The sequence below is a fragment of the Sinocyclocheilus grahami genome, unplaced genomic scaffold, assembly GCF_001515645.1.
Source record: "Sinocyclocheilus grahami isolate Dianchi unplaced genomic scaffold, SAMN03320097.WGS_v1.1 scaffold181.1, whole genome shotgun sequence".
In the NCBI taxonomy this organism is placed as follows: domain Eukaryota; kingdom Metazoa; phylum Chordata; class Actinopteri; order Cypriniformes; family Cyprinidae; genus Sinocyclocheilus; species Sinocyclocheilus grahami.
Genome location: NW_015505360.1, coordinates 355,729 through 383,285, shown reverse-complemented (window position 1 = coordinate 383,285; position 27,557 = coordinate 355,729). Strand labels below are relative to the sequence as shown.

Genomic DNA, 27,557 nt, shown 5'->3' with positions numbered 1-27,557 from the left:
TTAGAATGAATGCAAAACTGACATCTTACAGACGTCTATCAGATGTTTGTACACAGCAGATGCTTTCCAGATGAAGTGATCTTTAACAGACATCTTGCAGAGGTGCGTGTGTTATCTGAGTGTCCTCAAACTACCATCATTACCACCACACAGACGCGGTTTATTAGTCAAGTCAAGTCAAGTCAAGTTACCTTTATTTATATAGCGCTTTTAACAATACAGATTGTGACAAAGCAACTGAACAGCATTAATTAGGAAAATAGTGTCAATAATGCAAAATGACAATAGTAAACACTCATTTTTCAGTTAAAGACAGTTCATCATTGAATTCAGTGATGTCAACATCCAGCTCAGTTCAGTTTAAATAGTATCTGTGCAATTATGTCAACGATAACGCTGGAAATGAAGTGTCCCCTATTGGAACTATTGAGCTTTTCAGCCGCATGTTTTCGCCTCACATTACCACTAGGCGACGCTCAAAATGATTCTTTGAAGCTTTTTGTGTCTAGTCAGACTCCGATTGGTTACTATAGGTCAAAAAAGGCGTACATGATGCGTTTCACCCAATGATAAGATCGAGCGCAGGACTCGATTCGTTGGCATAAGCTCACCACCCTCTGCGCATTGGATGTGCGGCATCTTCCGTTCTTCCTGATTGGACTTAGTGCTTGTCTCTCACCTGGCTAGGGAAAGCTATTCAAACTGCAAAAATGAAGCATTACGAGGTAAGATTATTATTACTGATTTGCATATCTGGTCAAATTGTGCGAGCGTTTAGAGACGCTTTTCCCCTGATGCTTCTGAGCTCGAGAAATGATCGTGCCGTATGAAAACGATTGAACTTTACGCGTTATAATAGTGACAGCACTGTGACTGCAGATTAGAGAACAGACAATCACTTCGGCCTGATCGGAAGGAGTTGCTCGGTGTGTAGATGAATGAATCAGACAAGAGCACGCAAGCGCTCTGTTATGTGACAGATTCCGCGTAACGTTACCGGAGCTGGAGCAGGACCTGCAGTGGTCGCAGCCAGTGGTCGCCTCGACCCAGAGAGCGCCATAGCGCATCTCCGCAGACTCTCAGACAACCCCTGTCCCACATTACACAACAGTATGTGCAATAGGAACATACTGTACAACATAAGAAGTGATTGCTGCTCTTAAACATGTCTTCAGATGCGTCTAAAATAGCAATGGCCTTTCAGAAACGAGATGTATTTTGAGTGGGAACCTCGCACTTGACTAGTATTAATAAAGTTATGTTTTCTGACCAAAAACAAAGGTATCTGCTGCAATATGACGGTGGGTAGTGACTAAATGTGTTCATGGGGGACTTTGGTTTTAGAGAATTAAGTCACAGCTTTGCTCTCCATAAACCCGGATGCAGTGCTTGTTTCTCTTCATTTACAATCAGTGCACATCGAGTCTGGCCAGAGAATATACCTCGTTTTTAATGACACTTTACATGCTGATGTAACTCTTGCTTACTGAACATGTGGGACAGGTTCGGTCAAAGTCGGTGATAAAATTGATACAAGCTATGTTTATGATGTCCACAAGACGGCGCCAAGCAGTTTTAAAGCTCTCTCGGTAGCTAGCACTCCCGAGATGTCTATTTGACGTCTGCATTTACATTTGCAAGATGTAGGCTATTTTTTAGAGTGTTTGCTCATCTGCAATACGTCTATTGGACGTTCCTGTCAGATGTGAAGTAGATGTTTAGAAGATGTCTTTAAGATGTTTAGGATTTAGAATGTCAATAACTGTGGAACACACAACACTATTTATACACCCATACCCTTATTTATCTAACACGCATACTTAGTCTACACTTCAAATTTGCACATGCAAAAACTGTCTATTGTAATATACCTGCACATACAATACAATTCTTTTTTTTTTTTTTTCATTCTTTTATCTGTGTTTTTGTTCTGTCGCTGTCATTCTGTTGCTCTGCGGAAGCTTCTGTCATGAAAACAAATTCCTTGTTCCTCAGGTTTGTGAAAACATACCTGGCAATAAAGCTCATTCTGATTCTGATTGTATGTAAAACTGACCTCTTGAAGAGGTCTATCAGATGTTTGTACACCACAGATGCTTCAAGCGATCTTTGACAGACATCTTGCAGACGTGCGTGTGCTATCTGGGAAATAAGTAATAAATTATGAAATAAACTAAGAAGGACACAAAACTGGCATAATTACACATAGTATCAAAAATATCTACATTCATGTTAGTTATGTCCATAAAGGCACTCACGTGCGCTTCTTCAGACGGAGTTGATCGTCCTGACGTCTCTACTTTTAAACTTTAAAATAATGTTGGCAGTTCTTTCAGTTGGAGTTTCTCTCAGTGGCAGTGGGTATTTCCTCCAGTGTCATCTGCTCATGCCTTTCTAAGTTATTAATAATCTCTCTCTCTCACTCCCTTCCCCCTAAAATGTGTGGCCCCGAACAGCGCGAGCTACCGACGAAAATCTGATGACGATTTAATAGAATTGTCATTGAAAATAATGTGAATGGAAGATTTGGTTAATTGACATGAAAATAATGCAAAAAGACAAAAAAAATCTTATAGTTTCTTTTTCTTTTCATTTTGGGGGTTGACATATGACCTGGGCATATTTTTGTGAGAATAATTTTTACTTTATGACTTCACTGTTAGATGTACCCCAGCACAAGTGTGCACACCTAAAACAGTCTGTAAAGTGACTCTGTATGTGATGTTGTTGGGTTTTCTGCAAATATTGGTTCTAGATGACTGGCCTCTGTGTGTGCATGTGTGCATCCATAAAACAAGTTATAATTAGCACATATTGGGATGACTGGGGATGGGTCACGTTTCCTCGAGGTTCGGAAGAGAAGAGAATAAAGTATTTATGAGTGAGATAATGACATACAAGTCTTGTTGATTTGTTCATGCATGTGCTTTTAGGGGGTTGGTTTGGGGGCCAAATGTAAAGATGATGTAAACGAGAGGGTGACAACACAGAGAAATGGGAGGGTTGAGTTAAAGAGGGAGAGAGAGAGAGAGAGAGAGAGAGAGAGAGGGGTGGGGGCACAGACAGAGAGATTTATTTCCACAGCTGACAGTGAAGCTCCCGTCCCACACTCGTTTTTGGAGGTGAAAGAGGGACTAAGAGAGGAAAGAAGTTAAAAAGTCAGAGAAAGTGGATAAATAGACAATATGGATACCTTGGCTTTAGAGGCCACGCAGCCCAAAAAGGCTCAGAACGGAGCACCAGTGCCCGGAACCTCCACCCCTGCCAAACGCAAACCGGCCAAAAAGATTAAGAAAGCTGTGGTCTTTTTCGAGGTGGAGATTCTGGACGCCAAGACGAAGGACAAGCTCTGCTTCCTGGACAAGGTAGGAAACATTTTTACCTTCATTTTCACTCTATGAATTACACAAACACCTTAAACAGTTTTACACAGCATTTTCTCATGGATATTTATGCACATTTTACAAAAATCTACATGGGATGTTTGTGCTTTGACAAGTTTATTTGTGATGCCGCCGCAGTGTTATTTTAGTATCATTAATATACCATTGCAATTTTTATTATTTATTTAAATGAGTGTTTCTGTTTTTATTTTATTTTTAGTTAAAGTTTTAGTAGTTTAGATGCGTTTTTTTTTTTTTAATGCATATCGTTTTTATTAATTCGTTTTTTAGTCCTTTGACTTAAACCAAATGAAAATTAGAAATGTGGTCTTGGCATCCAAGTGAAATAAAATAAAAAATTTTATAAAATGCAATGTCAGTTAATGTTTATTTTAAGAAACTATGGTTTTAGTTTTAACAATGTGCTGCAGAGCAGAAAGCTAAATTGCAATTACAAATGTGTGAATAACTAATAAATTAAATTATAAGCTATAATAGTAATGTGATCATAAAGAATTAAGAACCTATTAAGAATTTCAACCTAAAATGAATGTTAGTTATAAACTACCCATTTATAGAACTGCCTTGTAACCATTAGTTTCAATAAATTCTCTCTTTAATTACTCTTCCTCTTATTTTCTTATGAATGCACACACTTTTGCTACTGTAAAAATCTCATCCCTAGAGTGGTGCTATCTATAGAAACTGTCCTGGCCGTGCACTCTAGGCTCAGGGTTGTGGTGTACTCTTGCACGGAGGCTCGAGGTTCTTCTGTAGTCGTCCCTGTAAGGAGGTGCCTGTAATGAGGCCTCTAGAATGTCAGGAGCCATGCTGCGGGATTATCGAGGATTGCACACGGATGTCCTCGGATTAACTGCCGCTTCCCCTGGGATGCCACTGCCTAATGGTGTCGTGATGTCACAGAGCAATGGAAGCCTGAGATGATTACATCATACGCAGAGAGTAGCCCCAAACCACTGAAGAGTTAAAGGAACAGTTCACAATGATGAAGATGACAATTCTGTCATTTACTCACCCTCATGTCGTTCCAAACCTGTATGAGTTGCTTTCTTATGTTGAACATAAAAGAAGATATTTTGAAGATTGCTGGTAATCAAACAGTTGGTGGTTGCCATTGACTTCCATAGTATTTGTATTTCCTACCATGGAAGTCAATGGCAACCACCAACTGTTTGATTACCAGCAATCTTCAAAATATCTTCTTTTATGTTCAACATAAGAAAGCAACTCATACAGGTTTGGAACGACATGAGCGTGAGTAAATGATGATAGAATTTTCATTTTTGGGTGAACTATCCCTTTAAAGATTTTTGGAGGAAAAGAAATGATCAGCCCAGGCAGATGCTTTAATATGAGCCAAAAATGCCATTGTGTTTGTTCAAGGTTCTTCAAAGTGTATTGTATTCAAAACAAGTGATTTTATTTCGAAGTAGTAAATAAAACAATGGTAATTGGAGTGCTTTAACGAGAACATTTTCAGTTTTTCTGCTTCAAAATAACTGTGTTATTTGCTTATTCTCTGAAGTTGTGAAATTTACTAGCTGTTGTGTTTTTTTTATATAAATGCATATTCATTGCATCAGAGCTGAGGTTTAGTGTGTGCATTCATTAGCTTTTTGAATTATTAAAAAATAATTGTAAATGATTTTTTTAAGGAAGCCGATGTCTAAGATCTCCCGGCTGTTTGTTAAACTCAAAGCGGGACCTGTAGGGTTTTTTTTGTTCTGGGATCTGGTCAGTTGGCTGTGTTTGTGGGTTTGTTTGTTTGGTGTTTTGTGTCTCTCAGAACAGCTGCTGCACTAAAGCCACATCGCTGGGGGATTGTGGCTAAATTTACCCCTCATTTCACACACACACACACACACACACACACACACACACACACTAAACTGGTGTTTGTGTGTTTGTTTGATTGGCAGGTTGAGCCCAATGCCACCATCGGGGAAATCAAGTCCATGTTCCACAAGAGTCGTGAGTATAAACGAGTCTCTGATCTTCACTCGGCTAATGAAGCCGTGCTATTTGATCTGTTTAAGCTTTTTCAAGAGCCTAATTTATCAAAATGTTGTATTATTTATTTAACAATTGATAGTCACTGTGTCTAATTTGTAATGGTACTGAAATAAGTCCTGAGATGTACTCTACCATTCAAAAGTTGTTTTTCCTCATTTCAAATAAATCCTTTTCTTTTAAACTTTCTGTTAATCAAAGATACTAATCCTAAATATGAAGCAGCACAACTGATTTTAACATTTATAACAGAAATGTTTCTAAAGAAGCAAATCGGCATATTAGAATGATTTCTGAAGATTATGTGACACTAAAGACTGGAGGAATGATGCTGAAAATTCAGGAACAAATTATATATTCCAGTATATTCACACAGAAGGCATTAACATTATTTTAAATTGTAATAATATTTCACAATATTACTGTTTTTACGGTATTTTTGATCAAATAAATGCAGCCTTGGTGAGCAGGAGACGTTTTTCAAAAACATTAAAAATATCTTACCAACCCCAAACATTTGAACTGAAGTGTATGGTTAAAATGTGCGCATGTGTATTTACAGTACTGTGATTCTTTTCTTGTATTTCACGTGTTTGTTTCAGACCCTCAGTGGTATCCGGCCCGACAATCCATTCGTTTGGATCCCAGTACGTATTGAACTTTTGTTTAATATTTCGTTTAATATTATCTTTGACAACATAATAAGAGATTCATGCTGTCAAAAGTTGCAGCTGTTTCTTTAAGATTATGTACATTGTGAGTGCTGTAGGTCTCTGCTTTCTAAGATTAGCAGCAAAATCAAAACATTATGGTTCTTGTGGTCAAGTTATTATAAATCTAGTGGAAGGGGTTTAATGTGATGAGATTTCTATGGTACAACATTGCACAGTAGACTACGGTTTCTGTTAGTTGGCATTTGCTGATGTATTATGGGCTTGTTGTGCAGAGGGAAAATCTTTGAAGGACGAGGATGTGCTGCAGTACCTACCTGTGGGAACAACAGCGACCTTCTACTTCAGAGACCTGGGAGCACAGATCAGCTGGGTCACGGTGAGAGACCACACGCACACACACACACACACATATACACACACACATACACATATACACATACACATATACATATACACACACACATACACATATACACACACACATACACATATACACACACACACACACATATACACACACACACACATATACACACACACACATATACACACACACACATACACATATACACACACACACATACACATATACACACACACACACGCGCACATACGCACACATGCACACACACACACATACACACACACACACACGCACACACACATACACATACACATACACATATACACACACGCGCACATACGCACACACGCATGCACACACACACACAGTCTTGGCTAATTACCTCATACATTTCACACTGTCTCTGGCGAATGACAAGCGACAGACCAGAAGTCATTCATTTCCATTGGAGTTGAGTGTGGAATCTGCGGGGAGTTCCTACCGTAGGTTTATGCAGACATTTTGGATCCGGTTTGAGCTTCAGTTGCATTGAAATATTTAAACTTCTGCAACCAGATGTGATTTATTATAATCAAAACTATAAGCACCAGATGAGAATTTCCCATATTTTTCCACTTTAATATTATTCTGTAAACAGTATTCCTGTAAAATGGCGGTCGTGTATAATTATGGCAGAAATTAGAGAGCTCAGTGTCTAATGTCATAGTTTGACTCAATTATGTGCATTAGATGTGCTTAAAGTTTGTGTTTGTCTGGCTGTGTGTTAATCTATCTCTCTTAACATGTCCGTTTAGTGTCTGTCACATTATCTCTGTGAGAGCATGAGATATTTATAACCTGGAAACACGACCTCACTTCCTACAGCAGAGGAACTGAGCACGTTATAACGCTTCTGTACTGTCGCTGTCTCTCTCTCAGGTGTTTCTGACGGAGTACGCCGGCCCTCTGCTCATCTATCTCATGTTTTACTTCCGAGTCCCGTTTATTTATGCTTCTAAATATGACTTTACCACCAGCAAACACTGGGTTGTACAGTAAGTACAGAAACAATATAAAATGCTTTTCATTTCACATTTTAGCATGTACTGTTTACAGTCGTGGCGTGACAATAAAGAAACAACTTTGATCTCTTTAATGCTAATCATTAAAAAAGTTAGTGTCCTGTGTAAAGAGTTTTTTTTGTGTGTCTATTTCTGTGACCGTTTCCACAGTAAAACTGACCGATAGCTTCTGAGGGCTGATGGGTAATTGAGTGTTTTTATTGTTATAGTTTGGCATGCATGTGTCACTCCTTCCACTATGTGAAGAGACTCCTGGAAACACTGTTCGTCCATCGCTTCTCGCACGGGACTATGCCTCTGCGCAACATCTTCAAGGTGAGAGACACGGCTCCTTGTGATGGATGAAAATACAGTAGATGCATGCAAACTGAGACATATTGCCGTATTATTGAGACATAAAAAAGTGTCACCTTTCTTTATATGTTTCATAGATTGCATAAAACATCTGACAATGCGTTTATATTTGGCATTGTCAAAGGGAATTATTAATGACCAATGATGCATGTGAAACATGTGCTAAAATTGCTTTGAATTTGTTCCAGACAATAATAGAGCGCACATCCCGATCCGGACCTGTGCTAAGCATGATAATAATAAGAATGGATGGATGTTTCTAAGAAACAGCCGCTGTAGAAAGTGCTGGCGCTGGAAATAACTCTTTCTGAAACTGGCAATTATTCATGAGCACAAAGAAGTGAAATCACAGCATGAGTATGTCGAGTCATGACTTTTCTTATAGAGAGAAAAATGTGTTTTCGAATAGAGCAGAAATCTAGAAATGTTCACATTGAAGCGCCTAGTTGTGTTTAAGATGTCATTTCTGCTGTTTGTTAATCGTAACTTTTTGTATTAATGCAGCATTTGGCCCATTGTCTGACTTTGGCACAGTCTTCCTGTTCAGATATTATTGCAGTAATATTAAAACATTTAACTGTGTGTTTTGCAGAACTGCACATACTACTGGGGTTTTGCAGCTTGGATGGCTTATTACATCAACCACCCTCTTTACACGCCACCCAGTGAGTCCACACGCATTCATACACTAAACACTCAGCTTCGCATCGCAGGAATAAATCACATTCTTAAATCTATTCAGATACAAAAAGTATTTTAAATTGCAATGATATTTCACAATATTATGTTTCTTTTTTTATATATTTTTGATCAAATAAAATGTACATCAGAAACATGACAAAATCTCACCAACCCTCAAACTTTTGAACCGTAGTTTATGTATATGTTTTGGTTTACTTTAGTGGTTCCTGATTCATAAAACAACAATTAAGCCAATGTTACGTTTATATGGATTTATAAATGACACTGACGTTCTCCGCTGGTGGGTTTAAATGTGTGTTCAGCTCTCGCTCATGTTTGTGTTGCAGTCTATGGAGAACAGCAGATCAGACTGGCCCTCATCGTGTTCCTGGTAAGATCTGTTTTTATACAGGATGCTAAATGTCTCAATCGTTACCTAATACATGATGAAACTGACCTCAGGTCAGAGCTTCAGTCTAACTGGACTAATGATATCTTTACGGTCACAGTTCTGTCAGATCGGAAACTTCTCCATCCACATTGCCCTGAGAAATCTTCGACCTCCAGGTAAGATCCCACACAGAAATATGTGACCCTGGAGCACAAAAGCAGTCTTAAATCGATGGGGTATATTTGTAGCAATAGCCAACAATACATTGTAAGGGTCAAAATTATTGATTTTTCTTTTATGCCAAAAATCATTAGGATATTAAGATCATGTTCCATGAAGATATTTTGTAAATTTCCTACCGTAAATATATCAAAATTTTATTTTTGATTAGTAATATGCATTGCTAAGAACTTCATTTGGACAACTTTAAAGGCGATTTTCTCAATATTTAGATTTTTTTACACCCTCAGATTCCAGATTTTCAAATAATTGTATCTCGGCCAAATATACATACATTAATGGAAAGCTTATTTGTTCAGCTTTCAGATGATGCATAACTTTCAATTTAAAAAATGGACCCTTATGACTGGTTTTGTGGTCCAGGGTCACACACAGTCTGTTGTCTTTGCTTTTTTAATCTGTTTCTTGACTCATTATTCGATTAGACTGCCAAAAGTAATGATTTTTTTTTTCTTTCTGCAGGATCTAAGACTAGGAAGATCCCATATCCGACTAAAAACCCCTTTACTTGGATCTTCCTGCTGGTCTCCTGCCCCAACTACACGTATGAGGTCAGCCCGGATGCTGTTTGTCTGACAGCTGATTTCCTCTGAGTGCTGATTTAACTCACAAATGTTGTTTTATCAAATTAGTGATGCTCTGAATCCGTCACAGGACCTCAGTTATATATATCAATAAGACAAACCTCTAAAGGGTGAAGCTCATGAAATACATCAGGAAATTCATATTACACACCTCAAAATCAAAAGAACAAAACTGCATGAACATAATCTACCATTATGATGATGATTATTTTTATATGAATTATTTTATGTGATAATTATTGTCATTACTGTTGGCAACACTTTACAATAACCTTCCTTAGTTAACCTCAGTTAATGCATTAACTAGCATCAACTAGCAATGAGCAACCCATTTATTACAGTATTTATGAATCTTTGTTAATGTTACTAAATAAAAATACACGCTCATTGTTAGTTCATGTTAGCTCAGGTTCATTATTAACAATTTATTAAAAAATGTATTAGTACATGTTGCAATTAACATGAACTATGATTAATTAATGCTTTAGAAGAAATTGTCATTGTTAGTTCATGTTAACTAATGCAATTAACTAAGGTTAACTACAGGACATTTATTGCAAAGTGTATAAAAATGTATACAAAAAAAATCAGTAAGTTAAGAAAAAAAATGTATATATATCATTTTTTTTCTTAACTTACTGATTTTTTTCATTACTGCAATACAGAGAAAAAAATCTTTGAAAAAATACTATATTAAATTAGTGAAGATTAACAAAAAAAAAATTATAAAATAACATCCCAATGCAAAAAAAAAAAACATATATATTGTTGTGTGTAGTGTGGCTGAAGTGTGTTTTTTTAATCACATGAACTGAATTTGCTCTGGTCTGTGTGTGTAAACGCAGCTGGGCTCGTGGCTGGGCTTCACTCTGATGACCCAGTGTCTGCCCGTGGCCGCCTTCACGCTGGTGGGCTTCATTCAGATGACCGTGTGGGCGAAAGGAAAGCACCGCAGCTACCTGAAGGAGTTCCGCGACTATCCCACGCTGCGCTCGCCCATCCTGCCCTTCATCCTGTAGGACAGTCACGCAGTGTTCCCCTCGTCTTTTGAACCTTTTCCTCTTCTCCTGTCCTCCCCTTATCATCTCTTTTATACTGTGTCCATGGCTCGCCTCTATTCGTTTCACATGCATCTTTCCTGCATTTGCTCATCTCTTGGAACGGACTGATTCTGAATAATAAAGTCAGCTCAGATCCAGAACATCCAGAAGCTTGGTTCTAATGGCTCCATATCGCCCTCTGTGGGTTGCATGATGTCTGTCATCTGGGGAAATCTCATGAAAATGATCAAGAGCATGTCCAGATCATAATTCAGTCAAAGAAATAAGAACTTATATTTTGCACAAAGATAATAGAGCACATTTTAGGACCAGTAAGATTTTAACATTATTTTCATGATCGAACACACCCTTAATTCTCAGTGGTTGCTGTAATGTGAAAAAAAAACAATTAGTATACAACATGAACATGTTGTTGTCCTGAATTGATGATTGTAATAAAATCTTCTTTTTTTTTTTTTTGCATTACATTCATGAAAATTTGAAGGGAGAATAAAATGTCAATACAAATCCTTTAATGATCATGTACTCAATATCAAAATAATTTCCTCCAGACGTGGACGTTTTCTTATCTTAAAGGGATAGTTCACCCAAAAAAAATAAAACAATTGATTCACCTTCAAGTTGTTACAAACCTGTATTAGTTTTTTCTTGTGCTGAACTCAAAATAATATGTTTAGAAGAATGTTGGTAACCAAACAGTTGATGGCAGCCATTGACTTCCATAGAATGTTTTTCCATATTATGGAAGTCAATGGCTGCCGACAGCTGTTTGATTACCAGCGTTCTTCTAAACATCATCTATGTTCAACAGAAGAAAGAAACTCATAGAAGTAAAAAAAAAAAAAAAACTTGAGGTTGTGAAATGACAGAATTTTTTTTTTTAAGAAGCTTTGAGGGGAAACTGGTCCGACATGTACATGTATTTACAGTATTTGCCCCTCTGTAGCTCGTTTGTGCTCAGCTGCTGGGAGTCATTTTGTATTTTGAGTGCACTTCGTGCTAATGTATCTGTTTTTGAGATCTCTGATATGCACTGACAGTGTGATGGCTGTGAGTTCAGTAAAGATGTTTAGTTCTGCTCGTCACTCAATAACCAAAAAAACTAACAAGAGGACCTGAGGTAACCGGTTGAAGACCAGCGACTGTAGAGAAGTTTCCAAGAGTGATTATTAAGCTACACGTGAAGCTAAAGGTAACTTGGCGCAGACTGCAGATGTCAGAACTGTTTTGTTGACCTAACAATTTATATAAAATAAAAAAAACACTGTCATTGGCTTGTGTTTTGTCTGTTTACATTCATAATACATGCTGTGTAATTCCTGAAAAGTGTCACATTTTATTATATTCTGCTAGATGTGTTGCGCAGCATAACTCTGATCAGTTTCTGGATAAAAGTCTTTGCTCATATGCATCCCTGTGTGTTTTAAGAAAATGCTCCATTCATGTTTTGAGAGCTCACAAGAGAATCTTTATTATTGAGAGAGCCATTTATACACAGAGAAACAACTGCTGGAGAACTGAAGACGAGGGTGGGATATTTATGCTGCATTTTCCTCGATCCTCTTTTTCCTCAAGTTCAGTCTTCTCTCTCTCTCGTACTCTTTCATCCTCATCACATAACTGCAAAGAAGAAGAGAGTCAAGATTAACATATTTTTAAAAATTCACCAAAACATATTTTGAGCATGCAAAAAAGTACTTCTTGCATAACTGCTGATCGCCACAGAGTGAAACGTGATGATAATGTTGTATATAACAGTCGTGGGCCTACTTCAAATTACACTTTCACTTTAAATCATTTAAAAATGTATTGTGTTTTACTAATTAATATAAAGTATTTTAACTTTTAAGATTTGTATTATTATTGATAAATTATTAAACTTTGTAAAGATAAAAAAAAATGTGAGAAAATAATATTTATTCAGGGAAATGTTAAAAACTTCTAAAACTCTGCTCATCTAAATAATTAATCTAGCAGGATTTACAATTTTGTTCAAGCCGAATTTAATGCGATTACTTTGGGAAACAAATATGCTTTCAAAGTCCAATCTGCTGACATGAAATCAGTGAACACCATCTTAAAGCAGTGCCTGCATCTGCAGTAGTGCAGTTCAATGAGTGGATGTGTCTGAATGCGTGTTGACGTACTCCTGATGTTCACAGTAGTCCCAGTCGTGTCTCTCGTGTTTGCAGGCTAGGAAGTTGGGGAAATTGTCCCTCTTGCACTTGAGGAGTTTGAGCAGGTAGTGAGCGCAGTAATCGCGCTGCTCCACCGGCAGCATGGCCAGGTTCATCTGCTCGTGCGTCGCCACCATTACTAACAACATGAAGCAAAGGAGATGAGTGTCACAAGAAAATCAATCACTAACTACAAACGATACATCACGTTCATCCTTCTATTACACTACAGAGTGAACTAGGTATGACAGGTCAACCTTAGCCAGATTCAAGCATTTGGAGTCAAAGGGTGAAAAGTTTTCAAACCTTTTAAACACAAAAAAAACTAAAATGTTATATATATATGTGACCCTGGTCCACAAAACCAGTCATAAGGGTCAATTTTTTGAAATTGGGATTTATGCATCATCTGAAAGCTGAATAAATAAGCTTTCCATTGATGTATGGTTTGTTAGGAGGACAATATTTGGCCGAGATACAACTATTTGAAAATCTGGAATCTGAGGGTGCAAAAAAATCTAAATATTGAGAAAATCATCTTTAAAGTTGTCCAAATGAAGTTCTTAGCCATGCATATTACTGATCAAAAATTAAGTTTTGATATATTTACGGTAGGAAATTTACAAAATATCTTCATGGAACATGATCTTAATATCCTAATGATTTTTGGCATAAAAGAAAGATCTATAATTTTGACTCATACAGTGTATTGTTAGCTATTGCTGCAAATATACCCCAGCGACTTAACACTGCTTTTGTGCTCCAGGGTCACATATATAAAATATATTCTACAGATTCTACAGAATTGGTGCAAACTCTTGTCCCACAACCAAAAAACACATTTAAAAAGCATTTAAGTATTCACATCTTAGATGTTTACTAAGATCCTTCTATTATTTATTGAAACCCACACTAATATTAAAACAATTAGTAAGCTTAATACTATATAAAATCATTATTTATTGGGTACTTTCAATTGGGAGGTGGTTGTCCCGAACCCTAAACCCCCTCAACTTTCACTTAAAATTATATTGAAATAAAAAAAAATGTTCTTAGTAAATTATGAAACATGGTTAAAAAAATATGTCCTGCATTTTCCATGTCACTACCGAAACGGTGCATGTTTTAGTCCATTGGCTGAGACTGAAAATAACTGCACCCCTACATTTATGATCAGGACACGTGTATGTGTCTCATAGCTACAGGGTGAGTATGTGTTATATATTTATCATCAATAAATCTGATGTTTCAATTTAATGTTTTACCTGAATATTTTCTGTCCAACAACTAGCCATATTTGAATAAATGTTATTGTTTTCACAATGAACAGATTTGTGCTGATTCTAAGCAATTTGAATAACTGTATTTTGAACCTACAATTATTTAAATAAAATCAAACGGATGCCAAAAAAAAAAACATTTTAAGTTGTATTTATTTAGAATTTAGACATACTTCCCTGTTCTTGCCTGCTGCATTTATTTATGACCGACACATATGCACCCGTTCACTAGTTAATGTTAACACTGCAATCTAAATGGAAGTAAATGTTGAGTTTTTAAGGGTTAAGATTTATGCAATTTAAATAAATCTAAAATCTGGGCCTTTTTTCTAGCCTTAAAAAGTTAGTCATCCAACTTGTTTTCTTCAGAACTTTTTAAAAGTCAGTTACAAAAAGGTAGATTGGCCCAATTTAAATGAGTCAAGTAAGACTGATTACCTTGCTGCTAGTTATTTCTTGCTGCTAGTTATTTCTTGCTGCTAGTTATTTCTTGCTGCTAGTTAGTCAAACTAGTTATGACCAGTGTTGGGGGTAATATATTACAAGTAAAGCAAGTTACGTAATCAGATTACTTTTTTCAAGTAACTAGTAAAGTAACGCATTACTTTTTAATTTACAAGAGAATATCAGAGTTACTTTTTCAAATAAGTAACGCAAGTTACTTTTTTTTTCAATTTATTGATTAACAACTCTCCTGTCCCCATGTTGAGAGAAATCAGATGTTACTGTAGTTCTAAAATAAATATGAATATGCATTAATTCATCTCACTCACAAATTCAAACACAGATTCAGTATTCCTCAAAATGAATAAAAATAATGCAACTCAGAATATGACGCAAACCTGCAATAATTAAATGTTAAACACAAATATGCTTTATGTATTTAATCCATTCTACTGGTGATGATCCAGTTCAAGCGTACTAATCAGCACAAATTACTCTAGATGAACATTTATGTTGAATTTTCTTCTTCTGCATTCTACTGTACTTTCCCTTCAGCCTGAGGCTTATTCATTTCACTTTTGGTGTGAAAGGGCTTTTATATTTGCCAAAAATATAACTTTTTTATTTAAAAAACAAACAAGCAAGCCCTGTCCAGATTTAAAAAGTAACGCAAAAGTAACGTAGCGCATTACCTTCCATAAAAGTAACGTGATTAGTTACTTTTTTTATGGAGTAACGCAATATTGTAATGCATTACTTTTAAAAGTAGCTTTCCCCAACACTGTTTAACAATCTGCACACACCTGGTGTCAGTGTTTATGCACCCGGGCCTAGTAATGTAGGCATTATTCGTTATATTGACACCAACTCTACAAGAACACAGGTCACAGCTTTCAGCTAAACAGACACAATTAAGGGCATGTTTTTGCTGAAGCCTCGTGTTTGGACCTGAAGTTCAAAGTCAACCTGAGGCCCTGAAGACTCGCGGTTCATGTTAACGGACTACAGCACGTCTGGAAGCTCCGTGAGCGTGCCGCGGTGTGGTCACCTCGCTCCTGCCGCTCAGGGAAGCCCAGCTGCGGGGCGTAAGCAGACGGTGTCCTCGGGTCCGGCGTCGCGTCTCTCTCCGTGATGTAACTCCGCACGAGGTGGGACCCCATTCTGAACGCGGCTTCAGCAAAAACAGCGTAACCTCTGAAAGTAATCCGTTATAATGCAGTAATCAAATCAATTCTGCACACTGCCATTCGGTCACCTCCAGAAACCCTCTGATGTTTCCGGTCTGCGCCGGAAGTAAACACGCGCAACGAGTAACACACTCCTCCACACTAATCCGTTCCGCTAAAAAAGCCTTAAAAACTTTATCTATCTGTAACTTTTTTCCTATCTTTAATGACATGTAAATCTCAATTTTATTCTTTCAGTGTATAATGTATTAACAACCCCCTTTTTTCTGTTTTTCCCCTGTTCTTTTTCTTTCTTTTTTTGTTATTATTGTTTATCTTTTTATGTTAATGGTTGTATTATTCTATGTGTACTATTCTTGAGCATTAATAAAAAATAAAATAAAATAAAAAATAAAAAAACTAATCCGTCTTCTTCTTCTTCTTCTTCTTCTTCTTCTTCTTCTTCTTCTGATGTTTATTGGGGGTTTTGGCAAACCAGCTTAAAGGTGCATTACCGCCACCTACTGATCTGGAGTGTGGAGTGAACAGATTTGGTAGAGAGAAGGATATATATATATATATATATATAAATAAATAAATACAATTATATATATACCACAATTACAATTTATATTCTTTCCATATTTCCTGTCTTTTTTTAGATAATTGAGCATTTGACTATTCCCTAGTAATATCTTGAGTGCTACTTTATCATGTCCCATCTAATTTATGATTAAGTTGATTTCTTTCTCTTTCATACGCATCCCATTCTAGAAGAATGTGCTTTACTGTTTCTGGATTCCCACATTTATCACATCTTGCATTGCCTCGAGTGTCAAAATGTTGTCATGAATGTCAAAAGTTTTAACTTAAAATCAATAAAATCAGTCGCTGATTACGGAGCCAGATCAGTTGTTACATCCTCCGAAAAATATATATATTTATGAATCTTGACTTGTCAGGAAGGTCTCAAAGCAAACAAATTCAAAGCAGTCCACGCACGTGTGGCGATTTGCAAACGCAGACTCAACGATCCATAAATACATGTAGCATCATTCATAAATGTGTGATGGAACTTTTAGAACTTTATGTATACATATTTGTGAAAACATTTTACATTTATTTAGGTAAGATGCATTTGGGGAACTACTTATGCTTTTACTTGTGTATTTATGAATTTACGAATCAGATTTTGTAAATGTAAATTGTGCCGTGCATTTATGAATTTTGTTTTGTACGTTTATTATTTGTGAGGCTGATCTGGCTCCGTAGCTGATATGGCTGCTTTCATAACACACGTTACAAGATGAACGACATGAATTAGCTTTAGATTTGAATTTGTATATCAATATAACATATTTTCTGCTTCTCTCGTTAATAAAATGCAATAAAATCGCAGTTCAGTTGTTTATTGACAGACTAACGTGGATTCATGTGTCTGCAAATTTGTTTTGAGGTAAGTTATGAAGCTAATATTTACTTAAAATAGTTGGGTTAATTGAATGCTTAGGCTAAGTTTGTAAATTAACTTGTTTGAGAAAGTGTCTTCTATTACGGATACTTCGAAGTCCTGAGGCCATGCAATACTTTTCTTTCTTGTTTTCTTGTGATCTCGTCATAACAAAAGTAGTTCCCTTTCATGGGAACGAGACACTGCGTCCTCTAGGGGTCGCTATGGGGAAACCTAGAGGACGCAGTGTCTCGTTCCCTACTCAGGGAACCATGGTTACAAAAGTAACCTGAGACGTTCCCTTTCATGGGAACGAGACGCTGCGTCCTCTAGGTTTCCCCATAGCGACCCCTAGAGGACGCAGTGTCTCGTTCCCTACTCAGGGAACCATGGTTACAAAAGTAACCTGAGACGTTCCCTTTCATGGGAACGAGACGCTGCGGCCTCTAGGTTTCCCCATAGCGACCCCTAGAGGACGCAGTGTCTCGTTCCCTACTCAGGGAACCATGGTTACATAAGTAACCTGAGACGTTCTCTAAGTTACACAACTGCGCCAACAGGTGGCAGTACTGAACTGATGGGGTGTTGTATACTGCATATACACTTTACTGTACGCTTTTGGGACAGAATAAGGAACCTCTTCGTGATCGCTATAATTTGTGCAGTATTGTTCATCACTGACAGTTAATTAACTCATAAATATTAAATGCTTGAATCAATATTATTATTTTGTGTATCTGTTACCGTTAAGTTCTTGCAGATAGCAAGAACGACCACATTTGGCCCAGGTTTGGCATGGCTGAGCACATATGGGCCAAACTTTTACCATGTGTCTCATCAGTTTCACTGAAAACTGCTTATTACAGCCAAGGTTGACATCACTGTATAGTATTCTGTTTGCACTTATATCTTTATTTGTGCATCTTTGAAGTACATGATTGTTATTAAGCGGGGATGTTGTGTTTATCTAGGACGACGTATTTGTAATGTGCATCTTTGTCCTTATTTTTCATCTTTATTGTTAATCATGTATATTGATAAGAAATGTGATGTATATATGTAAAAAAGTGTATAGGCAAATTTATTTAAGTGATGTTACACAGTGCTGTAATCTTTTGTATTTTCTGTAGGAAACCACACTCACACTCACTCACACACACACACACACACACACACACACACACACACACACACACACACACATTCACTTTTTTTTTTTATGGTTAATGGGGACTCTCCACAGGCGTAATGGTTTTTATACTGTAGAAACCGTATATTCTATTGCCCTACACCAACCCTACCCCTAAACCTACCCCTCACAGGAAACTTTCAGCATTTGTACAATCTAAAAAAACTAATTCTGTGTGATTTATAAGCATTTGTACCCATGGGGACCTCAATTTAGGTCCCCACCGTGACACGAGTCCCCATGAGTCTGTGTGTATTCAGGTTTAAGTCCCCACCAGTATAGAAAAACCTGTACACACACCCACACACACACACACATACACAAACACTATTTTACATTTACATTACATTATCATACAAATGAGGACAACAGAGGCAATCAAAATCAACAAAAGAGCAATGATATGCAAGAGATATAACAAGTCTCAGTTAGCTTAACGCAGTACACTTAGCAAGGTTTTTTTTAAAATTATATAATAAATTAAAAAGAAAACAGATAGAATACAAAAAGATTAGAGCTTTTTTTTTTAAGAAAACAAGCAGTAAGTAAATGAATAGAGTGCAAGTCTAAAAGGGGCACGTTTTTTAAAAGAATAGAATTAGAATAGAGAGTGCTAGAGTTAGAGGGTCAAATAAAGATGGAAGAGATGTGTTTTTAGCCGATTCTTGAAGATGGATAAGGACTCAGCTGCTCCATCCCAAGCTTGTAACACACATGATATAATACGTCACAGCATATCCTACATGACTAATAAAAATCAAAAAACAAATTATAATTTTATTTCAAATAAAAGGAAAATAAAGTGATTTGAATCCAAGCAGCTCTAAAAGATTTTAGAATAGTTCTCTGTGTCCTTCTGAAGGCGCTCCGCTCCGCCTGTGTTTGCGGTGTTGATCGATTTGACCATTTTAACATTATTAATTACACAAACAAAACATTTAGCGTACTGTCTGTGGAAAAATATCATCAGTGATTGATTAGCCTATGTTTATTTATTCCAGACTTTATTACTAAGCGAAGCAAAACTTGCTGAAGTATCCACAACAGATGCGCATCAAAGTTGCATTCGTTACTATAGCAACAATAGACTCACTACGCATTGTGTTTAAAAATCAAACAATCACTGTAAAAAAAACTCTAAAATTAAGTCGTGATCACGAGAAAACAAGAACAATAATCATATTCCAGGGCCTCTTAGGACTTCCATACTTCTATAGCAAGAGGGACATGAAATTTTCTTTATTACAGTCAGGCACGCATTTCACATCAACACATATATTTAACAACATCATCTTATAATTTAATATGAGAATAATAGGCATTCAATTTCATTTTTCTGGCTGGACTGTAAGAGATTAATACCGCTGTCAGAATGAGAAATAACAGATATTGATTATTCTTCATTATTGATAATCATAATGTGCAGATTCCAGTTGAAAGTGAATTTCATTTCTTCTCTCACTGTCGCACACACCAGGTGTCGGGCTGGTAGAAGACAGTTGATTTTGATTACTGATAGAGATCATCATCTCCATCATCTCTGAAATGACCCCCAGAGCCTTGGCCTGACCCCTGACCTCCACCTGACTGAGGTGCTGTAGGAAACCTGCCGATGAGAGACAATTTACTGAACAAAATGAGGTATGAAGTGGCACTAGAGATTTGTGTGTTTATGTGTTTGAGTACCTGAAGTTCCCAAATCCACGGCTTTGCTGAAGAGTCTGAGCAAACATCTCATACTTCCGTATGTCATTATCACTGACAGAGCGACGGGCAAATCTCATGGCTTCCTCAAAATGATCCTTCCTGATCTCAGGCACCGGGTCATAATCATCATCCTGGAAACAATAGTTAATAACCCAAATATTATAATATATTTAGTCCAATGTTAAGACACATCATTATAAAGCAGACCGTTCTAATCTATCATAAATGTGAGGGAAAGATGGGCTGCTCAACATTAGAGCTTATATTTGAGCATATTCTTCTTTATGCATGCGTGTTCAGGAACCAGGACTTAACCATTCTCTTTATATGTGTGTCCAACCCACCATGGTGCACTCTTACGCAAAGAAAATGTATTTCCTTATATATGAATGATCAATATATTAAATGATTTAACGGTATATTGAAAATATACAGAATAATATATTGTGTTAATATGTTAGAATATATTGAATAAGGAATTGCCGTTTCATATATCGAAAAATATGTGACAATATAATTAATTATATATTATAATATATGTAATTTTATGTTCAGGAATACACTTAATAACATACGGATGTACATGTGATAAGATATGGTACTGCATGTGTATAAATATATTGCACATATATTCACCCATGCAGTATGTACACACATAGACATATATATATTTCTTATATTTTATAATTATTTACATTATATTTGTTTCATATTTTCATATATAGCTGTAACTCATTCGTGAATGTGTGTACGTACATTCATATTTGTATAGGAATATGTATGGGCACAATAAAGGATTGTTGCTATTTTTGTCTTCATTTCTAAATATTTTTATATTGCCACACATGGTCAATGCATATATTGCAGTATACTGAAAAATATAAGTACTAGTTTCCCATATATGGAAATGTATTATGTAACACTATACTATACTTATGTAATATTTTTTTTCAATCACATGCGCACTAACCATAGCAGTCTCTTTCCTGGCTTGGCGCTGTCTCTCAGCACGGATCTCTGCTTCTATGGCTTCTCTAATAGCAAGCTTACAGGCCCTCTGACAGATCTCAGTCAGGTCTGCTCCTGAGAATCCCTCCGTTATACGGGACAGATATGCCAGGTCTACGTCCTGAAAAACACACAAAAAGTGCACAGTTAGAGGGTGGTTTTATGTGGAGATGCATGTATGTATGTCTTAGGTTTTGTGTGAATGACCTTAGCGATGGGGGACTTGCGGAGGTTGGCGCGCAGGATGGCAGAGCGGGAGGGCATGTCAGGTAGAGGGATGTAAATCAACTGATCCAAACGACCAGGCCTCAGGATTGCAGGATCAATGATATCTGGCCTAAGAGTGACAGACAGGACTCTGAGAACATCCCCTCCTCACTTTATCCACTGCCAACACATGCAAGCACAAACAAGTTGTCACCTGTTGGTGGCGCCGATGATAAAGACATTCTTCTTATTGGTCATTCCATCCATTTCTGTCAAGATCTGGTTGATGACCCTGTCAGCCGCACCTCCTGCATCTCCAGCCCCGCCACCTCGTGCTTTAGCAATAGAGTCCAGCTCGTCAAAGAACAGGATGCATGGGGCCGCCTGCCGTGCCTGAGACCACAGAATGAGATCTGGTTTGAACAGTCCCGCAATTAAAATGAACACTTACATGTTCTAAATGAGTTTCATAATGCTTTATGAATGGAACATGAAAACCTCATTTTGAGGTAGTGGGTTAAAAGAAAGTCGCTGGGGTATATTTGTAGCAATAGCCAAAATATATTGTATGGGTCAAAATTATCGATTTTTCATTTATGGCAAAAATCATTAGGATATTAAGTAAAGATCATGTTCCATGAAGATATTTTGTAAATTTCCTACCATAAATATATCAAAACTTAATGTTTGATTAGTAATATGCATTGCTAAGAACTTCATCTGGACAACTTTAAAGGCGATTTTCTCAATATTTGGATTTTTTTTTTTTGCACCCTCAGATTCCAGATTTTCAAATAGTAGTATCTCGGCCAAATATTGTCCTATCCTAACAAACATACATCAATAGAAAGCTTATTTATTCAGATTATGCATAAATCTCAATTTCGGAAAATGTACACTTATGACTGGTTTTGTGGTCCAGGGTCACATTTGGCCACATTGCAGTATAAATGATAATAAGTCTGAATTATATTTAAAACGTCACATTTGTATCACATTGAAAAAAAAAAGTTTGGAAGAAAAAATTTGCATATTTGATGTATTAATAAGCTGTAAAATACTTTTTCTTGTTTTTTATAAAGAAATTGTTACTATAATTCAGCAAGGATGTACACAATTGATCAAAAATGACAGTTGAGATAATTATAATGTTACTAAATATTTTTATTTCGAATTAATGCTGTTTTTCAAACTTTCTGTTCAAAGAATTCTAAAAAAAAACACTTTCTATACTTCATTAAACAGCACAATCATTTCCAACTATAAAAATAATAAGAAATGCACTAAAAACAAGAGTAAACTGGTGAAAATTCAGCTTTGCCATCACAGGAATATGTCTAGGATGTTAAAACTAGGTGTAAAAAGTGTGGTAGTCATTGACAGTAGTTTGTTCACCTTGTCAAACACATCTCTGACATTTGCCTCTGATTCACCAAACCACATGGTGAGCAGCTCTGGGCCTGAAATCAGTCCAAAATATGGAATAGATTACACACACACACACAAGTGCGCTCATGCTCAGCCTGTCCTTTTTTAACTTCAGTTTCTCTCACACACACATACCTTTAATAGACACAAAGTTAGCCTGGCACTCGTTGGCAATGGCTTTGGCTAGTAGGGTTTTGCCGCAACCAGGTGGACCATAGAACAAAACCCCTCGCGATGGAGTCATCCCAAACTTCAGAAATTTATCAGGATACTCCACGGGATACTTAACAGAGAGAGAGAGCGAATGACCATCTCATACCTGTTTGTATGTATGTGTGTGTGTGTGTGTGTGTGTGTGTGTGTGTGTGTGTGTGTGTGCGCATGTTTGTGGTTTTACCTGGACAAGCTCCTGTAACTCTCGCTTCACCTCATCAAGTCCTCCAATGTCCTCCCAGTTTACCTGTGGAACCTCCACCACCGTCTCCCTCAGAGCAGATGGGTTACTCTGACTTAGAGCCCACTGGAAGTGCAGAAAACCATAGATATAATTCCCAAAGGAGAGAAAAATCACAAAAGAGATCTCTTTAATGTTCCAATGGTTTCTCCTAGACAGGACTAAGATTAAAAATGGAAGCAAATGAGAATTTTTCTGTAGAGTCATGCTTCTCAGATTGTTATACTGAGAAAAAGACCCCAGAAATCTCTAGTTTTAGAAGGGATTTCAGCAATGTTTCATGTTATAGTTGAGAGACAGAAGGTTTTTTTGCGTAGTTGCGCTACAGCAGTCCAAGTATATGCAATACATCACAATGCATAATCTAATATTTGAAGAATTTGTCAAAGCCAATAGCCTCATAGGCAGCACTCCAATACAACATCAAATATGATAAAAAAAAAAGATTAATCATAGTTTAATTTTTTTCTGAAGACTTGTGGGAGCAACATCTGAGCAATAGCTTTGCCCTCTGGAATGGAAAAGATTTCAAAATTGAAGCATAATCTGTGTATGTGAAATGCTGAAGCTGACCTTGAAGTCATCCATGGTGACGGCCAGTGAGTTGAGAAGGTCTGCATCGATGCTGTCGTCCTCCAGATCAATTAAGATCATCTTTTTGCGGATGGCCTGCAGCGCTGCCTCTGAACACAGAGCAGCCATATCTGCTCCCACGTGCCCGTGCGTTTCAGCGGAGATCTACCATAAACAGAAACGTCCAGTTATAAAATATCTGACATGACTTAAGACCCTCCATCTCTCTCGTCATCCTCACCTGTTCCAGGTCCACATCGTCCGACAGTTTCATGTTCTTGGTGTGAATTTGTAAAATTTCCAGCCTGCCGGTGGAATCGGGGATGCCAATGTCAATCTCTCGATCAAAACGACCTACGACACGACATTTACAACTGACCTTTCTGTAGAAAGCATATTTTGGCCCATTCATTTGTTTATGCAAATTACTCTCAGCATGAACGTGCATATGCGTATGTTCGCACCAAAACGCCGAAGAGCAGGATCCACACTGTTGGGTCTGTTTGTGGCTGCCATAACTACAACATGAACGCGTTGTTTCAGGCCGTCCATCAGTGTGAGCAGCTGAGAGACGATCCTCCGCTCAACCTCACCATGAGTCTACAGACACGGCATAACCATCAAACCAATGACAAACACCAGACTGTATATAGTTACATAACATACCTGTTTCTTCTCCTTACCTTCTCTCGTTTCGGAGCGATTGCATCCAGCTCATCGATGAAGATGATAGCAGGGGCATTTTTTTCGGCCTCCTCGAAAGCTTTTCTCAGGTTGCTCTCAGACTCCCCTGCCAGTTTACTCATGATTTCAGGACCTAGGATACAAAAGCAACGGCATTAAGCACAGGAGATGCAACACTGAAATTGCGTAACGCCTGGAAATACAGCAGTGTTACTGATATTTGGCACAATGATACAATGTGATCTGCCTGTTTTGTCAAGACCAAAATCATTTGTCACAAGGATCATCTGTTTGGCTTTTCAAGGTAAATGCATGAAGTGATACAAGTGGATGTCAGTGTAAAAAATATCAATAAGCAGCTTTCAGTTGCATTCTGTAGTAGAGTTTTAGTGTTTACAGGCATCCGTTACTGCAGGCCAACCAACAGTTTCAGACTGCGGCTTTCAAGTGTGCGTATGCACCATTGATGAGAAAGAAGAAAGCTCCCGTCTCATTAGCAACTGCACGAGCCACCAGCGTCTTGCCCGTCCCGGGTGGACCGTACAGCAGAATTCCTCTCGGAGGCTGGGGAACACAAGTTGTTCGTAATTAAATACATATGTGAGTGATTTTCTTTATTTATAAATGTACGTATGAAATGCAAATGTCTAGTTAAGTTAGACAATAGAGAGATGTGTGTGGTGATTCTTGCCTTCACTCCGATGGCTTTGAACAGGCCGGGGTGCCTGAGAGGCAGCTCTACCATCTCTTTAATCTGAGCCAGCTGTTTACGACAACCCCCGATGTCATCATACCCGATGTCATTCAGGCTCTCCTCCTCATCCTGACACCATCAACATATGACATCATGACGTGGTGCAGATGTTGAAATGGAGAAAATATGATGAAAGGTATGATGAAACCGCACTTACCTCTCGTTTGATTGGTTCTCCTTCGCAGTGGATAACGGTATCCGGGGCAACGATGCAGTGTGGGCTGGGGTCTGTTTCTACGACTTTAAACTCCACTGCTCTCATGCCTCCTCTGACCAGGAAAATATCACCTGCAGAAAGCATAAACAAAGACAAACTCCATTGTGACTTTTGGTACATTGTGAAATATGATGCATAGACTAGTGAGTGTGTACTGAACTACTGTTGTCCCTTGCGGTATTGGCAATGTTAAGCAAACTAAATCTATTGAAAATATTATCTTTTAATTGAGATAAAGCGATCATAAAATGAAAAATAAATATTAGATGAAAAATCTAAACTTGCAGTTGAAGTACTAAAATGACTAAAAGTAAAACTAATAAAAAAAATGCCATGAGACAACAAAATAAATAAAACTTCAATTAAAATTATAAATACTAGAATAGTATATAAATGATTGTATTCCATTGGCAGATTAATTGGACAATATTTTAAGATAATTGGAGCTGATTGAAAACTGTGCCTGCTTGCCTGATTAACAAAGCCCTTTTAAATGGATTAAGCTTTTTTGGTAAGTAGTGCAGAATAATTACATGTCGCAAAAATAGTATTGATTCCTTCTTTAAGACTTCTGCTTTACTAAATGACCAAAAACATTAAACCCTGACTTCTCTTCAGATCCTAACCCCAGCTGTCCAAATGCAAAACCAAACTCTTATATTCATGTATTTAGCACACTGAATAAACATGTGTACCTTTGTGAACAGGTCGGTAGGCCTCCAGGAAATACGGCTTTAGAAAAACCTCAAACAGGTTGCCTGTTAGCCCCTCGATAGTGTCATCAATGGGCAGAACATGGATGCGCTTCCCATATTTCACATCTGGACAAGCGTTGATACTATGTAAACACATATATATGTGTGAGCATATTACATGTTACAGACATGATTTCGCTTTACCACTAACAGCAGATAAGGCCTCTAGTTTTAAAGGGGTCATATGATGTTGCTAAAAAGAACATTATTTGGTGTATTTGGTGTAATGAAATGTGTTTATGCGGTTTAAGGTTCAAAAACACATTATTTTCCACATACTGTACATTATTGTTTCTCCTCTATGCCCCGCCTTTCTGAAACACGTCGATTTTAACAAAGCTCATCGGTCTGAAAAGCGAGGTGTGCTGTGATTGGCCAGCTATCCAGTGCGCTGTGATTGGCCGAATACCTCAAGCGTGTGACGGAAATGTTACACCCCTTACTGTGATGCCGTGAAAACCCATAATAAACGAGGCATTTGTTGCATCCAGTGGGGACATAATTACGGATTATAATGATTTATACTGTCTTTTTACGCGTTGCGTTGCGTTGCATCGCGCCGCGTAAACATAAAACCATGTCTGCATTTGTGATTGGAGAAATAACAAACTACAAGTCTTACTCTACACTGCTCAAAACTCACGTTTGAATCATCAGTGGCAAATTCTTTCAATTAAAACGTACTTACAGTCTATGGGTCAGAACAGCCGGCATTGTAGTCTACTCTCCCAGGATCAGGAAACAGTCCTCCATAAAATGTGCTGCACACATCTGAATATTTGGGTTGAACTGTTCTGGAACAGTGCTGTAAATACAACTTAACCACTGATTTCTAGTCGTGTCCTCTTTTGGAAGACCAAACAAAGTAGTTTCGCTTTCACAACGAAACACACAGCGTCACACATGCGAGCTTGAGTGAGCAGAGGCCTGGGGGCTTGCAGCAACCACATGTGACGACCCCGGGCTGGACTCCGCTTCATCCACGGTGAAAGCCGATCCGGCGATCCACAGCGCAAAGTTGATGTATTTCCTCAGCGACCAGAACGGATCAGCTCCAGGCATGACGAAGCGGATATCATCCTCTTTTGGAAGACCAAACAAAGTAGTTTCGCTTTCACAAAGAAACGCACTGCACATTCACGACATGGCAGCGACAACAACAAAACTACAGCGAGAATAAAAGTTACGCCTTCTTTCTTTGCGTGAACATTTGGGCGGCGTTATGCAAATCTTCCCACAT

General features: G+C 37.6%; 3 protein-coding genes across 5 annotated transcripts in view; 1 reads left to right on the top strand and 2 right to left on the bottom strand.

The window, feature by feature from the left end:
• Positions 1-577: 577 nt before the first annotated feature.
• Positions 578-11,407, top strand: LOC107594239 (very-long-chain enoyl-CoA reductase-like). 2 transcript variants are annotated; one of them, XM_016284202.1, is made up of 12 exons: positions 578-725; positions 3,315-3,365; positions 5,324-5,375; positions 6,017-6,061; positions 6,361-6,464; positions 7,371-7,486; positions 7,723-7,828; positions 8,460-8,532; positions 8,896-8,939; positions 9,058-9,115; positions 9,642-9,730; positions 10,609-11,407. In XM_016284202.1, the coding sequence occupies exons 1-12, from the start codon at positions 711-713 to the stop codon at positions 10,780-10,782; spliced, it is 927 nt and encodes a 308-aa protein (XP_016139688.1). In that variant the 5' UTR covers positions 578-710; the 3' UTR covers positions 10,783-11,407. The 2 variants fall into 2 exon arrangements, with proteins under 2 accessions (XP_016139688.1, XP_016139687.1); XM_016284201.1 differs by lacking the exon at positions 578-725 and having other exon boundaries at positions 2,693-3,365.
• Positions 11,408-12,269: 862 nt separating this feature from the next.
• LOC107594238 (NADH dehydrogenase [ubiquinone] 1 beta subcomplex subunit 7-like) lies at positions 12,270-16,035 on the bottom strand. The gene is made up of 3 exons (XM_016284200.1): positions 15,774-16,035; positions 12,972-13,140; positions 12,270-12,444 (listed from the first exon to the last, which is right to left on the bottom strand). Exons 1-3 carry the CDS (start codon positions 15,883-15,885, stop codon positions 12,363-12,365), a joined length of 363 nt encoding a protein of 120 aa, XP_016139686.1. The 5' UTR covers positions 15,886-16,035; the 3' UTR covers positions 12,270-12,362.
• A 3,493-nt stretch (positions 16,036-19,528) lies between these two features.
• LOC107594236 (transitional endoplasmic reticulum ATPase) overlaps positions 19,529-27,557 on the bottom strand; it is a 35,959-nt gene continuing 27,930 nt past the window's right edge. For both annotated transcript variants that reach the window (XM_016284197.1, XM_016284198.1), the window contains 16 exons: positions 26,258-26,400; positions 25,503-25,633; positions 25,283-25,414; positions 25,053-25,155; positions 24,591-24,724; positions 24,372-24,507; positions 24,149-24,261; positions 23,908-24,072; positions 23,278-23,400; positions 23,016-23,163; positions 22,848-22,912; positions 21,667-21,845; positions 21,453-21,582; positions 21,208-21,366; positions 20,217-20,368; positions 19,529-20,136 (listed from right to left, as the gene is read on the bottom strand). In XM_016284197.1, the coding sequence (XP_016139683.1) occupies positions 20,040-20,136; positions 20,217-20,368; positions 21,208-21,366; positions 21,453-21,582; positions 21,667-21,845; positions 22,848-22,912; positions 23,016-23,163; positions 23,278-23,400; positions 23,908-24,072; positions 24,149-24,261; positions 24,372-24,507; positions 24,591-24,724; positions 25,053-25,155; positions 25,283-25,414; positions 25,503-25,633; positions 26,258-26,400 (2,110 nt within the window). In that variant the 3' untranslated portion in view covers positions 19,529-20,039. The remainder of the gene's footprint in view (positions 20,137-20,216; positions 20,369-21,207; positions 21,367-21,452; positions 21,583-21,666; positions 21,846-22,847; positions 22,913-23,015; positions 23,164-23,277; positions 23,401-23,907; positions 24,073-24,148; positions 24,262-24,371; positions 24,508-24,590; positions 24,725-25,052; positions 25,156-25,282; positions 25,415-25,502; positions 25,634-26,257; positions 26,401-27,557) is intronic.

Excerpts from the sequence above, each read along its gene's own strand:
- LOC107594239 (XM_016284201.1), top strand. The coding sequence starts at position 3,186 with ATGGATACCTTGGCTTTAGAGGCCACGCAGCCCAAAAAGGCTCAGAAC. Across the intron at positions 6,465-7,370 it reads CACAGATCAGCTGGGTCACG|GTGTTTCTGACGGAGTACGC; the intron begins GTGAGAGACCAC and ends TCTCTCTCTCAG. Across the intron at positions 8,533-8,895 it reads CCCTCTTTACACGCCACCCA|TCTATGGAGAACAGCAGATC; the intron begins GTGAGTCCACAC and ends TTTGTGTTGCAG.
- LOC107594238 (XM_016284200.1), bottom strand. The coding sequence starts at position 15,885 with ATGGGGTCCCACCTCGTGCGGAGTTACATCACGGAGAGAGACGCGACG. Across the intron at positions 13,141-15,773 it reads CCCTGAGCGGCAGGAGCGAG|TAATGGTGGCGACGCACGAG; the intron begins GTGACCACACCG and ends TCATGTTGTTAG. Across the intron at positions 12,445-12,971 it reads GACTACTGTGAACATCAGGA|TTATGTGATGAGGATGAAAG; the intron begins GTACGTCAACAC and ends TCTTCTTTGCAG.